The following is a 13,895-nucleotide window of genomic DNA, read 5'->3' on the forward strand; positions in this document are numbered from 1 at the left end:
CCAGGTGCTAAGAAGACAGTAGCCATTTGCTTGTGAATTGTTGTTGTGTGACTGTGTGAGAGTTCTACAACTAAGGAAACACTTTGTCCAGAAGCTTAAACATTTCTAACCTTCCTTTTCTTTGTGCATGTCTGTGATTCAATGTCGCCTCTGTGTGTGAGTAGCAATCTATCCTTTCCATTTTGTTAGTACTTCCTAATGTGATAAATAATGAGGCAGGGCAGGATGAAGGATTTCATGTGATGGTCCAATTCTTGAATTAGAAATACCTGATATTCACAAAAAACACAAATTTTTGTCATAGTGCATAGCAGGACATATTATTTTGTTTCAAGACAAAAGCTTTTTTTAATTATTAATTTACTATTTTATTATTTTACTAATCATACTTCTTGATTCCACAGGCAGTTGATGTCCGGCAGATTTATGATAAGTTTCCTGAGAAGAAAGGTGGCTTGAAAGAGCTTTATGACAAAGGACCACAGAATGCATTTTTCCTTGTCAAATTCTGGGCAGATCTGAACACTAACATCCAGGACGAAGCTGGAGCCTTCTATGGAGTTACAAGCCAGTGAGTCTTGCTTCCTTTTAGGGACATTCCTTTGAGATCTACAATTGCAGTTTTGAAAATATGAATTTACTTCTGTTAAAAAAATATTGTAGCCATATGAAATAGTTATTGGACATATACAGGGGATGGACAAAAAAATTGAAACACCACAAGAGCAACACTGTACCATGCCTAATACAGTGTGGAGAAAATGGTTAGCATTTGAAACATCTTACACTTGTCTCTGAATGGATAAACACAGGTCCTATAGGGGTTTCAAAGGTACCTTGTACCATTCGTTCAGCGAAACAGTGGCAAGTTCTAGTATCAATAACAAAGGTGGATAGTGATCCCACACACTTCTCTCCAAAGACAACCACAAGGCTCAACAATATTGAGTTTTGGTGGCACTGGTGGGCAAAGGAAATGCAACAGTTCATCCCGGTGCTCACACAACTAGTCCTGGGCCGTGGAAGCTGTGTGAACAGGGGCCCCATCATCTTGGAACCCAGCAACACCACTATGTAAAACAGATTTTGTACTATGGGATGGATGTGATCAGCCAAAATGGTCACATAATCCTTGGCAGTTATATGACCTTGTAGAGTAACAGTGGGGCCGAAAAAATACCCGATATGACTAGCCAAATCATCACCGAACTCCCACAATGTTTCGCTGCTGGAATGTAGACTCGTTTAAAATTGGAAACATGGTGAAACGAGGCTCATCTGACTAGATGACATTCTTCCTGAGCTCCTTAGTCCATGTTTTATGGCTTCTGCACCATGTTTTCCTGCTAAGAGCATTTGCATCACTGATGATTGGTGTAGAATTACAGCTCACCCTGCCATTCAATGCTTATGGAGCTCCCTTTGTATTATTGTTGTGCTTACAGGAGTACGTGAGTGCGACATTACATTCTGCAGTGACTTTTCTAGCTGTCACCCTCTTGTTTTTTATTACAATATTCGTCAGTGACTGGCCATCGTGATCATTCGGCACACTTTGGTTCATGTTGTGATGTAACAGATGATTTTCCACTTTCCTATATGCGGTATACATCTATAGTGTTTCAAGAGGCACCATATCAAACACTCTGACTCCCTTGTTTATGGAAGCACACACCATATGAGCACCAACAATTTTCCCACATTCAAATCTGCTTAGCTCTGATACAATGCTCTCTCAACATTGCAGGACAGTGTTTTGAGCTTTTCTGATGGAAGAGTACCTACGCAATTACATCTCAAACAAACATTACTTTATGAATTGGCAGTTCCAGATCCCCACTTCTTGTAATGTGGTTAATTATACAATCTTGGCTGCAGTCAACACTTCTTGTACTGTTTTACACGAATTATATATTGGTAGTGAATTATGCTTCACAACCTCTACAGGAAACAACTCTTATGACATGCGCACGTATATGGAGAAATATAAATATGTATATATAGCCTGCTCATAAATTTGATATTACTCTGATCCTGCACAAGTTTATTTTTTATTTAATTTATTTAAATTTCATATGAATACAAGCAGTTATGTGTAACACTGAATACGAACTGCCTTAGTACCAGCTGCCATTAGCCATTTGCAAGTACACAGTTTAACTTTTCAATATGAGTAGACAACATTTGCTACAGTTAAATGTTTTATTGAACGACGTAGTACTGTCGAACCTCTGCTTTCGTATTCTGCAAAATGACACACAGCAGTAAGCAATCTGTATGGATATACAAGGATACAACACGATATATTGGCTGCATGTCATAAACTAGTTTTACTCAACATCAAAAAACAACATGTAGCTTATGTGCTTTATTTAAAATAACAAATGATTAAAATTAACTTAACAATAGTTATAACTTTGCCTTTGATCAATCCCATGAAATGTAATTGGGTATCTTTCTAATGAAATATAATGTCCAATAACAACCCATCTCTCAAAGTTAATTAATCCTGAGCAGACCTGCTGCTTAAGGAATTTCGTTTACTTACAATACACTATAATACATAATGGCACAGCTTTTCCTTAGATTGTGAATTAATGTTGACCATTTCAAATGAGAGATAATTGAACACTTAGTCAGTGATGCAATTTTTATTGACATAATTTCTCTCTCTTTTGTTTCAGTATAACATAAATATTTTTTTGTTATTTATTTTATTTTCTCAGATATTTTGCAATGAAATGGGTCTTTAGATGGTAATCACCTGTAAGGATAATGTTTGCTTCTTCAATTATTTTTATTTTGTATGAAAGTCTACTCAGATAATATTGTCAAGCTAGTCATAATGCTAAATTATTGCATCTCAGAACTTTGTTTCTTTCATCCTGGTAACTAGTAGCAAATCATTAAAATCTTTGTATTTAAATCTCTTTTATAAACTTCCAAAAGTCTTCTCTCTTTAAATTAATTCCATCACTGGTTTCTTTTGTTTTTATTGGGACTCAAGTTACCTTTGGGGAGAATTTACTAATTTGTAAATAATATTCAAAACTAGAATGAAATTTTCACTCTACAGTAGAGTGTGCGCCGACATGAAACTTCCTGGCAGATTTAAACTGTGTGCCGGACCGAGTTCAAGTCTTGGTCCGGCACACAGTTTTAATCTGCCAGGAAGTTTAATATTCAAAACTTCTTTATTTTTAGTTGATGTGCTGAAGCTTTATTTTATTCTTTCGTGTCTGTCTAAATTTGGTGGCAGTGAACAATTGACAGCAATTATCTATCCCCCAGTACAGTGATAAAAAAATCTACAGGAAAATATGTTGGCAAATCACATTTCACTATGGTTTACTAATTTAATGGGCACTTATGTCATTAAAAAATTAAGGTAATGATAATACTATGATGAACTTGCATAATTGTTTCCAGTGGGTTACTTCGTAATGTTACACGAAAGATCTTGACAGTTTACGGGCTATCAGCACTGTATGATCGATATGTCGTTTCTGTCCAAAAACTTAAAAACTAGAAAAGCATTGAAAAAATCAAAATTCAAGCTCATGTAAGATGCTGTGGGGACTCAGTTTTGTCAGGAAGGATATAAGGGGACCCCACTATCAGGCCCCATCATAAAAGAAACAGCAATTCAGTTGCAACAATAATTGGGTGGTGAAGATGAAGTTTTCCAAGCAAGTGAAAGTTGGCTTCACCTGTGGAAAAATTGTCACAGCATTAGGCAAGTTGCTATTTCAGGTGAAAAATTTTCTGATGACAATAGTACAAGTAGGGAATTTGTTGAAAATTTTGAAATATAGTCTCAGAAAATCAACTGGTAGTTAGCCACTTGTACAACATGGATGAAACAGAACCAAACTAGAAAATGCTGCTTCAAAAAAACCTTGCCTCTGACAATGGAACAATCCCAGGAAGAAGACTAGCAAACGATAGGCTGACTATTCCAACCTGTAGCAATGCAAGGGGTGACTGCAAATTGCCGTTGTTTGTAATCAGCAAATTCAAGAACCCAAGACCCTTCAAAAACACACACATCAACACTTCCCGTTCTTTATGATGGTAAAAAAGTGCTTGGATGGTGAAAGTACTTGAACTAAAAAAAACTACCTCCCATGCAGTTCTATTGCTAGATAACGCCACAAACACCCCCCCCCCCCCAACCACCACCACCACCACCACCACCACCACATGACTTCAGCAATCCAACCAGTGGACCAGGGTGTCAGTTAAAATGATATTGCAGGAGGAAATGTGTCAGTGCTTTGTTCAAGAAAACAGAAGAGTGTTGTGATCTTATGGAAGCAATAAAAAGATTCAGCATAATAATTTACACCACTACTCAAGCCTGGGAGAACTTCAGAAAACCGAAGTAAATTTGCCCTAGCCTAAATTAAGAGCAAGAACTTCCATAAAATAATGAGTCAGACATTGTGGGTCACTGATTTAAAAACTCATTAAAATTGTATCCAGCCTGCTGATTTTGAGGAATGGCTAGCAGAAGGTGATATTACTGCTGTTACCAATGAAAAACTTGAATATGATCAGATGATCAATCCTGCTTTGCAGCAGTATAATGTTGAGCAAGAGTCTGATGATGATCAAGAAAGGGAAGAAGATGAAAAGAACAGCCACTCTGCAGCAAAGGATATGTTTGAGGCAGCCCTCAAATAATAGTGAGCTTCTAGGTGATCAGCTGAGTTGTTGTGTCCATTTTCTGGACGATATTTTGACGACTGACCTAGCCATCTTCTTCAGATGCTTTGAGTTTTGCTATTTGTGTACTTGCTGCTTGGACACCAGCTGGACTGTGATCTATTGTTGATCTCACACCTCTAGTTGTAGCTGAGCTTTAGTTGAAGCAGAGATAAATTCCCAACATCCTCTGCAGCTTTTGATGTTCTTTTGTTTTACAGAGCATGCACTGGTTGTTGAATATTGTGCTGAAAATGGAAACAATAACTCTGCTGAACACTAGGAAGCTCACTATAAATGAGTCATGCTGAGAAAATCTGAGAGATCATTGACCTCAAATATTTGAAACAACAACCAGCCACTACAGCTATGGAGATAATTATAGGCGAAGAAGTGGCGTGATGGGGCAGAGAAGTGGTGTGATGCAGCTGCAAAGTCAAGATTTAAGAAATTAGGGAGGGGGAGAGGGGAATTACACTTTTGTAAATAGATTTTCAGTGTCTGAAATTATCTGTTTTCCTATCTCTTTATTAGAAATGTAATTTTTTAACTGATGTGTTACCTAATTTTGAGCTCTTAAGTGACTTGTTTCATTCTCCTCTAATTACCTGACCTTTTTAGCATTCCAACCACCCCTTGATCCCATACAGCCCTCCCTATGAAATATTTTTATCATCCAACAAACTAATCAAGCCCCCTCTTTCCATTATGTAGCCAGATCTCCCTAACTAGCCATCCAGTGATTCACAGTGGAAACCAATAGACAGTATTTCAGTTGTGAACACTTGCAGAGTAAAACCATTCAACTATCATGAACCAGTAATACAGCAATACCATTACTTTTACCAATTGAGTCATTATTTCATATGGCTTTGGTTCTTTTTCTCGTGCCCGGCTGTTGCTAGTGTAAGATCTTTATCTGCTACTGCTGTCCACCAGCAGTGTAGGTATGATCCTTGCCACTCAAAGCATGAATATAGTTCATCATTTCTACATTGGTACTCTGCACCATTTTTAACAAACACATTAAGTAGTATTACAATAATTAATTATGAATATTCAAACGATATCATTGTAAATTCAGCTACTGCACCAATAGGTTAAGACTACAGAACTACCAGGACGACAACTAAAGTAAAACTTCTTCCTTTGATCCTACACACCTCACAACATGTTGAAGATACTGTGCTGTGCATGTGCCGTTTGTGACCAAATACAACAGTGGAACCTACAGATTTGGCTAGCCTCTGCATTTCTGTTAACGCATACAGTTTTCATGGTGTTTCAGTTTACTTGTGCAACCCATAAATACGCTAACTAAAAACATTATTATGCTCTTTACAACACTTACTAATGATGTGAACAAAACTGCAAGTATTTGACTATCACAAATATTTGACAATAGCTGTTACTTCATCTGTATTTATAATAAGAATTGCTATTTCTAAGAAAAATTTTTTTATTGCAGGTATGAAAGTAATGAAAATATGACTATTACTTGTTCTACAAAGGTATGTTCATTTGGTAAACAAGTAGTGGAAAAGGTTGAAACAGAATATGCAAGGTTCGAAAATGGACGGTTTGTGTACCGTATTCATCGCTCACCAATGTGTGAATACATGATCAACTTCATCCACAAGTTGAAACACTTGCCTGAAAAGTACATGATGAACAGTGTACTTGAGAATTTCACTATCCTACAGGTAAGTCCCACCTACAGACATTGAGAGTACATAGCTTAATTGTAACTGCTCCATTGTACATGTTTCTCTTAAAAGAGGCAAACTCTGAAAAAAAAAATGAAAGTTATATAATTGTCTGATAGAGCTTAAAATTGTCATGAATGAGTGCTACAGATTTTCAGTATATATACAATGTGCTATTTTTCTTTTCCAGGTGGTCACAAATCGTGAAACCCAAGAAACTCTCCTGTGTACAGCTTATGTGTTTGAGGTGTCAACTTCTGAACATGGTGCTCAACACCATATCTATAGGCTGGTGAAGGATTGAATAAATGAAAGAAACACTTTCCAACAGTGCCTAGAACCGCTGACATCTGTACATTAATGTTTCATCAAGTATTATTTTTGTTATAAGTGACCCTTGTGGGTGGGCAAACAGCTCCTCCACAGTAAGTGTTCTGGACTCTTGTCAGCGGTGCCAGGGATGCCAGATGACAGAATGTTTGTGATAGGACTAAGTTGGTATTGAAGCTCGAATTACACCACTAGATTATATTTTTATTGTGATCAAATGAGAGTTAAATTTGTTATTGGAAGGAGTTTGTCAGTTGGCGTGTACACTTTCAGATTGAAATGTTATATACTCAAGTATATAGTTGCAATCGACATGGCATCCCTAGTGTTAATATCTACACCATTTGAAATATAAAGAAGTCTAATGAAGTTAAACAGTAAATGAAAATTAAATCGAGTGGCAATTTTTGATCTCTGTTTTAGTCAAATATTTTCGTGGTGAGAAGTAAAATTATGTAGTATTTTACACGGTGGCAGCTGTGCGTTTACTTAAAAATGAAAGTGGAACATACTGTGGATAGAATATTTTCTTTTATATGTATTTAACTACAATCTGGCATTTAAACATGTGCTTGTTAATGAAATCAGCATCACTATGTATGTATATATGTGGATACTATACATACATATTTATATATATTTTAAAAATATCTTCTGTGAAGATGTAGGGCACTCTTTCACTAATACAATTGAAAGCAAAAAAAAAAAGTCATTGCTGTAAATAGGTTTACATGGATGAGTAAATTCTATGTTTTCCTTGTGCCAAGAGAAGACTAAACAACTATTCAGCAGTTTGGCTAAAACATTTATAACACTGAATTTCCAGAAGGATTTGGCCATATCTGGAACTGCCATATCACAGTAGAGGTTTCTTGTTTGTACTTAATGAGATAAATATATGTATAATAAGAAGAATATGCTATATGCCACAATGGTAAACTTTTACAGTGTGAAAAAAGATTAAGATATTTCTATGATTAGTTATTCCTTTGTGGTGTAGCACTTGAGTAAGTGCCTTTTCTGTACTCTTCATGTTGACTGAATTTTACCTATGCCAATGCTTTCTCTGCAAAATATTACAAGGATTTATTTTGGCACAATTATTTTGTCAGGAGTTTTGTTATTTGTTGGAGTTGTCATGTTGTATCCTGTATTGATTTCTATTGTTTGCAGGTTTCTGAACTAGGGATCAAAGTTCAAAATGACATGAAAATAGAACGCTTAATTCTGTATTTGTTCATAGTGGAAAAACAGCAAAATATAAGTTCTGAGGATCCTGGCTTCTGTACAAAAAATCTCTATACACTGTACACAATTCATCATATGTGCATGACAAATAATTTACCCTGCTGCATCGTACCAGCAGTTTAAAAATAATCTGTGCCATTTATGTGACTGTAATTAAGAAACAAAAATGTGAAAAGCAGAGCTTTTATGTAAATTTTTATTAAATTAATTCTAAACTTAATTAATGTATGTTTTATGGATACTTTAGAAATAGAATTTAACTTACTGATATTATTTAATTTGAAAGTAATTTCACTCTTGACCAGTTATATTTTAAATATTCCCTGTAGAAGTGAACAGAATATTTTAATGCATTGAGTAATAATGTGATAGTCTATTGATAACTTCATTTTCTTCTGTTTAGTGTGTTTTTTGTAAAATAATATTCTTTTTCATAGTATCCTGTGACTATAGTTAAGACATGGAGAGCTTTTTTATAGTTTATATTTTATTTTAGCGTAGAAGAATAAGTGTTTTAAACACATTTTGTACAAAGCAGTTTTTAATTTTCTAAGTTGCCATATATAAATGATTGTTGTGATATGTTTGAATATTTGACAGCAGTTTCCTTGATGGTGATACATTTGTATTCAGTTGGAATAAAATGACTTTCTCTCTGAGCCAGTGGGCTGTAGCTAACCAAACTGAGTAAAGATTGGCATTTCATTTGTATTAGTGCAATGTCACATGTATGACTACATGAGAGATTTTCAGGATGCAATTCTGCATCAGTTTGTTGTAACTCTTTTGTCTTAAAACTTTTGATTCTTGTGTTGTGAGTTGAACTTGCATGTTAGTACTACCAGATTTTATTTACTTTGCATGTGAGATTGTGTTGTGTTATATTTTATGGGTCCTTCCTTTATTTGCAGCTTTTTATTTGGTTTGGGTTTTTATTTTGTTTCACTCTTAGTATCTTTAAATAAATTGTTATTTCAAGCCCTGAAAGTAAGAGACCTGTTTGTACTATTTTTGTGTTTCACCTTACTTGTATTTGGCAGCAAAACTAGAACAAAACAGAAAGTTATGAAAAAATAAAGTGGACTCTTTTGTACAGTTGATAATCAGTCTTCATTATTTAATTGCCTTTCATCCCATGACACTTCGTATTTCCCAGTTTTCACTGTTACATGTTCACAAAGGCAACTCCCCGTACTTACATCCTGAATGTATAATGACATGAATGTAGTATTATTATGCCATTATGCCACTTCAAAGACTAAATTCAAGTCAAAGTCTTGACTGCTTAAAAGTTAACCATTTTTATAATTTGATTAGACCTTGGGTGCCAAAATGAACTTGCAAAACTGTAACAGTCTAGGAATAATTGTGATGTTGCTCACAGGAGAAATTAATATTTGTGCTGCGGAGATGGAAACTGTAACAATGCTGTTTTATTGTGGATCAGTATTTTGTAGCTGGTCAGTGCAGGAGGTATGAAAGATTTTATATTTTGTACATTTAGAACATTCCACTTAAAAATACTCAACCAATTAAAGAGATATACTCTAGATGACACTGGTTTTGGTTATGCTACTATGGAAAAATGGGATGTTCTTATATAACAGATGGCAGCAGGTGCCAAATGTACTTTATAGTCTCCTTTATATTTTGTCTCTTGTGGTTAGTATATGAGTTGCTGACAGCAGAAAGTAAACATCTCCAGAATTTTTAAAATTCATTTTCTTGTGAAATCCAACTTGGGAAGCCTGTCATTTACCACACATATGAAACTCATCCACAGTCATTAAAGTGTCTCTAGCAACAACTATAATTCACTTATTACTGCAAAAAGGGAACATGTTGTGGCACCATCAGGAGAAAACTGAATACACCTTGTATTGGATTCTTCGCAGAAGAAAGATAAATTTAGTGTTCTTCTGAAAATAGAAAGAATACTTGGTGGCCAAAATTCTATGAAAACAGTTGCCTTAGTAATGATTCTTATGGAAAAGGTGTTCCATAAGAGCAAAAGATTTATTTAGCCCTATTAAAGTATCATGAATTTAGTTTCAACAAAGATACACCACAGGTAGCTCAGTGTAAGATCAACATCAATAGCCAGCCAGCTGATAGTTATATTTGAGGAATACTTGGATGAACTTTGAACTTCCCAAGGAACCTGCCTACAAAGCCAAACTATGCACAAACATCTTAAAAATTGATTATATTTAAAAAAAAAAATTAATTTGGACTTTGGAAGAAAAGATGCAGTTTTGGAACGAAATTCTGACATATCCAACAACAGAGAGAGATGAAATTTAGGAGAATTTTTAAGTCTGTGTATTTATTTTGATGTAATAATGCTTAAAATATGTTAAAGGTGAGGAAAATATCTAAAATAAACTTGCATTCTACAAATATAAAGATTTTCATTTATATTTTACATTGGTAACTGTAAACATGGGAACATGTCCAGTTCCAAAAAACAATTTTTTTACGCTGCTGCTAACACAAAGGAGCATAAAAATTAGATAATCGAAAGTACCGTGCAGCTGCATGTCTGTAGAAAAATGTAGAATAATTTTGCTTTAGAGTTTTTCTATAAATCAGTTTTTTCTCTCTCCTGTAAAATGAGTGGAAGTAAATTTGTTCCCTTTCTGCAGTTAGCAGTTCCTATGTACGCCTCAAAAACCCTGGTTGCGATGTGCTTCACCGTTGTAGGCAAAGTGACCTAATGAAGGGATCTTTGAAGCAATTTCGAAGTCGATACATCACTTTTCACAGCTTTAAGTGAGAGAATGTTGCAGTCTGAACACCCACACTGATGTCAAGTGACATAAGCAGAGGATAACATAGTGGTTGACCAATGGTGGGTGAGCCCCTGGATCTGATCAGAGTTTTATTAACAAGTACTGCAGGACAGAAAGAAGGTCAGCATCAGTTGTAATGTCATCTGTCTTATTTATTGCATTGCACATTTAGATTCAGCTAATAGTGCAACTATCATCAGTGAATTATAAATAGTTGTGTAGGCTTACATAATTATAATGACACACTCTCCACTCTAACTCGGGCATATACAAGCATTAGTTGGACTAATGCTTGTACATGCATGAGTTACATTGGAAAATGTGTCATTATAATTACATTCAGTTTACATTACTACTTGTAATGCACTGATGATAGCTGCACTGTCCGTTGATATCTAAATCTGCAGTACAGTAAAAAAGGCGGATGACATTACATCCAATGCTGACTTTCTTTCTGTCCTGAATTACATCACAGTCGTGGTGCACAAACATTCCCATGGAATCGAATATGATGAATAAGTACTGCGCTACTGCAGTGTTAATAAGGATTCAGGCATATATGAAAGCATACATGAAGCATGTTTCAGCAAGATAAATTGTCTCAAATAAATGGATTTCTGAAGCTTTTGCTTTAAATGCAGGAACAACTCGAGAGCTTTTAAGTATGAATTCATGTTTTTTAGTCATTATTAAATAGCGTTTTCTGGGGTATTAAAATCTGAGTTTACAGTGCACCAGATAGTACATCTGCCATGCTTTTACCCAGCTGACGTCAATTGATGAGAAATATATGGATATTCTGAACTGTGCTTGACTGTAGTTTCTGATTTTGATTTAGCTTCTATTGATTTATTGATTCCAGAAATCTTGCTGTGTTAATACACATTCTTGCATATACGAGGTGTGATTGGAAATTTTAAAGAATGGATCTGCTACTGCTTACTGGTTTGGCAGGCAGGTACACAGAAGGTGGGGAGTCAGTCATTGCCTTGTCCTTGAATGCGCTCTGACAGGAAACTGTTTCCTATATTCATTTCATTGTGGCAGCTGGTTGACTGCGGGTCAGTTAGTGCTTGTTGGCGGATTCTGTCTGCATGAAAAGCTCGGAGCAATGAGTTTGTGTGAAATTTTGTTTTAAAACTGGGAAATCAGATTCTGAGACTTGTTCTTGTTGTGGTCTTCAGTCCAGAGACTAGTTTGATGCAGCTCTCCATGCTACTCTATCCTGTGGAAGCTGCTTCATCTCCCAGTACCTACTGCAACCTACAGCCTTCTGAATCTGCTTAGTGTATTCATCTCTTGGTCTCCCTCTATGATTTTTACCCTCCACGCTGCCTTCCAATACTAAATTGGTGATCCCTCGACGTCTCAGAACATGTCTTATCAACCGATCCCTTCTTCTAGTCAAGTTGTGCCACAAGCTCCTCTTCTCCCCAATTCTATTCAATACATTCTCATTAGTTATGTGATCTCCCCACCTAATCTTCAGCATTTTTCTGTAGCACCACATTTCGAAAGCTTCTATTCTCTTCCTGTCCAAACTATTTATCGTCCATGTTTCACTTCCATACATGGCTACACTCCATACAAATACTTTCAGAAATGACTTCCTGACACTTAAATCTATACTCGCTGTTAACAAATTTCTCTTCTTCATAAACGCTTTCCTTGCCATTCCCAGTCTACATTTTATATCCTCTCTACTTCGACCATCATCAGTTATTTTGCTTCCCAAATAGCAAAACTCCTTTACTACTTTAAGTGTCTCATTTCCTAATCTAATACCCTCAACATCACCCGACTTAATTCGACTACATTCCATTATTCTCGTTTTGTTTTTGTTGATGTTCATCTTATATCCTCCCTTCAAGACACCATCCATTCCGTCCAACTGCTCTTCCAAGTCCTTTGCTGTCTCTGACAGAATTACAATGTCATCAGTGAACCTAAAAGTTTTTATTTCTTCTCCATGGATTTTAATACCTACTCCGAACTTTTCTTTTGTTTCCTTCACTGCTTGCTCAATATACAAATTGAATAACATCGGGGATAGGCTACAACCCTGTCTCACTCCCTTCCCAACCACTGCTTCCCTTTCGTGCCCCTCGACTCTTATAACTGCCATCTGGTTTCTGTACAAATTGTAAATAGCCTTTCGCTCCCTGTATTTATCCTTGCCACCTTTAGAATTTGAAAGAGAGTATTACAGTCAACATTGTCAAAACATTTCTCTAAGTCTACCAATGCTAGAAACGTAGGTTTGCCTTTCCTTAACCTATCTTCTAAGATAAGTCATAGGGTCAGTATTGCCTCACATGTTCCAACATTTCTACAGAATCCAAACTGATCTTCCCCAAGGTCGGCTTCTACCAGTTTTTCCATTCATCTGTAAAGAATTCGTGTTAGTATTTGGCAGCCATGACTTATTAAACTGATAGGTCAGCAATTTTCACATCTGTCAACACCTGCTTTCTTTGGGATTGTAATTATTATATTATTCTTGAAGTCTGAGGGTGTTTAGCCTGTCTCAATACATCTTGCTCACCAGATGATAGAGTTTTGTCAGGGCTATCAGTAGTTCTAATGGAATGTCCTCCACCCTCAGGGCCTTGTTTTGACTTAGGGCTTTCAGTGCTTTGTCAAACTCTTCACGCAGCATCGTATCTCCCATTTCTTTTATCTCCATAATATTTCCCCGAAGTACATCGCCCTTGTATAGACCTTCTATATACTCCTTACACCTTTCTGCTTTCCCTACTTTGCTTGGTACTGGTTTTCATCTGAGCTCTTGATATTCATGAGTTTTTCTCTTTAATTTTCCTGTAGGCAGTATTTATCTTATCCCTAGTGAGATATGCCTCTACATCCTTACATTTGTCCTCTAGCCATCCCTGCTTAGCCATTTTGCACTTCCTGTCGATCTCATTTTTGATATGTTTGTATTCCTTTATGCCTGCTTCATTTACTACATTTTTATATTTTTCCTTTCATCAATTAAATTCAATATATATTCTGTTATCCAAGGATTTCTAGCAGCCCTTTGTGTTTTTACCTACTTGATCCTCTGCTGCCTTCACTACTTCATCTCTCAAACCTACCCATCCTTCTTCTA

At 36.0% G+C, this 13,895-nt stretch overlaps 1 protein-coding gene across 10 annotated transcripts in view; it reads left to right on the forward strand.

Moving 5' to 3' along the window:
- LOC126095759 (transcriptional enhancer factor TEF-1) overlaps positions 1–9,094 on the forward strand; it is a 759,916-nt gene extending 750,822 nt beyond the window's left edge. For all 10 annotated transcript variants that reach the window (XM_049910557.1, XM_049910558.1, XM_049910560.1 and 7 more), the window contains 3 exons: positions 405–571; positions 6,176–6,410; positions 6,604–9,094. In XM_049910557.1, coding sequence (XP_049766514.1) covers positions 405–571; positions 6,176–6,410; positions 6,604–6,717 — 516 coding nt within the window. In that variant the 3' untranslated portion in view covers positions 6,718–9,094. The remainder of the gene's footprint in view (positions 1–404; positions 572–6,175; positions 6,411–6,603) is intronic.
- The last annotated feature ends 4,801 nt before the right edge of the window (positions 9,095–13,895 follow it).

This window comes from Schistocerca cancellata, chromosome 8 (genome assembly GCF_023864275.1).
Source record: "Schistocerca cancellata isolate TAMUIC-IGC-003103 chromosome 8, iqSchCanc2.1, whole genome shotgun sequence".
Lineage (NCBI taxonomy): Eukaryota > Metazoa > Arthropoda > Insecta > Orthoptera > Acrididae > Schistocerca > Schistocerca cancellata.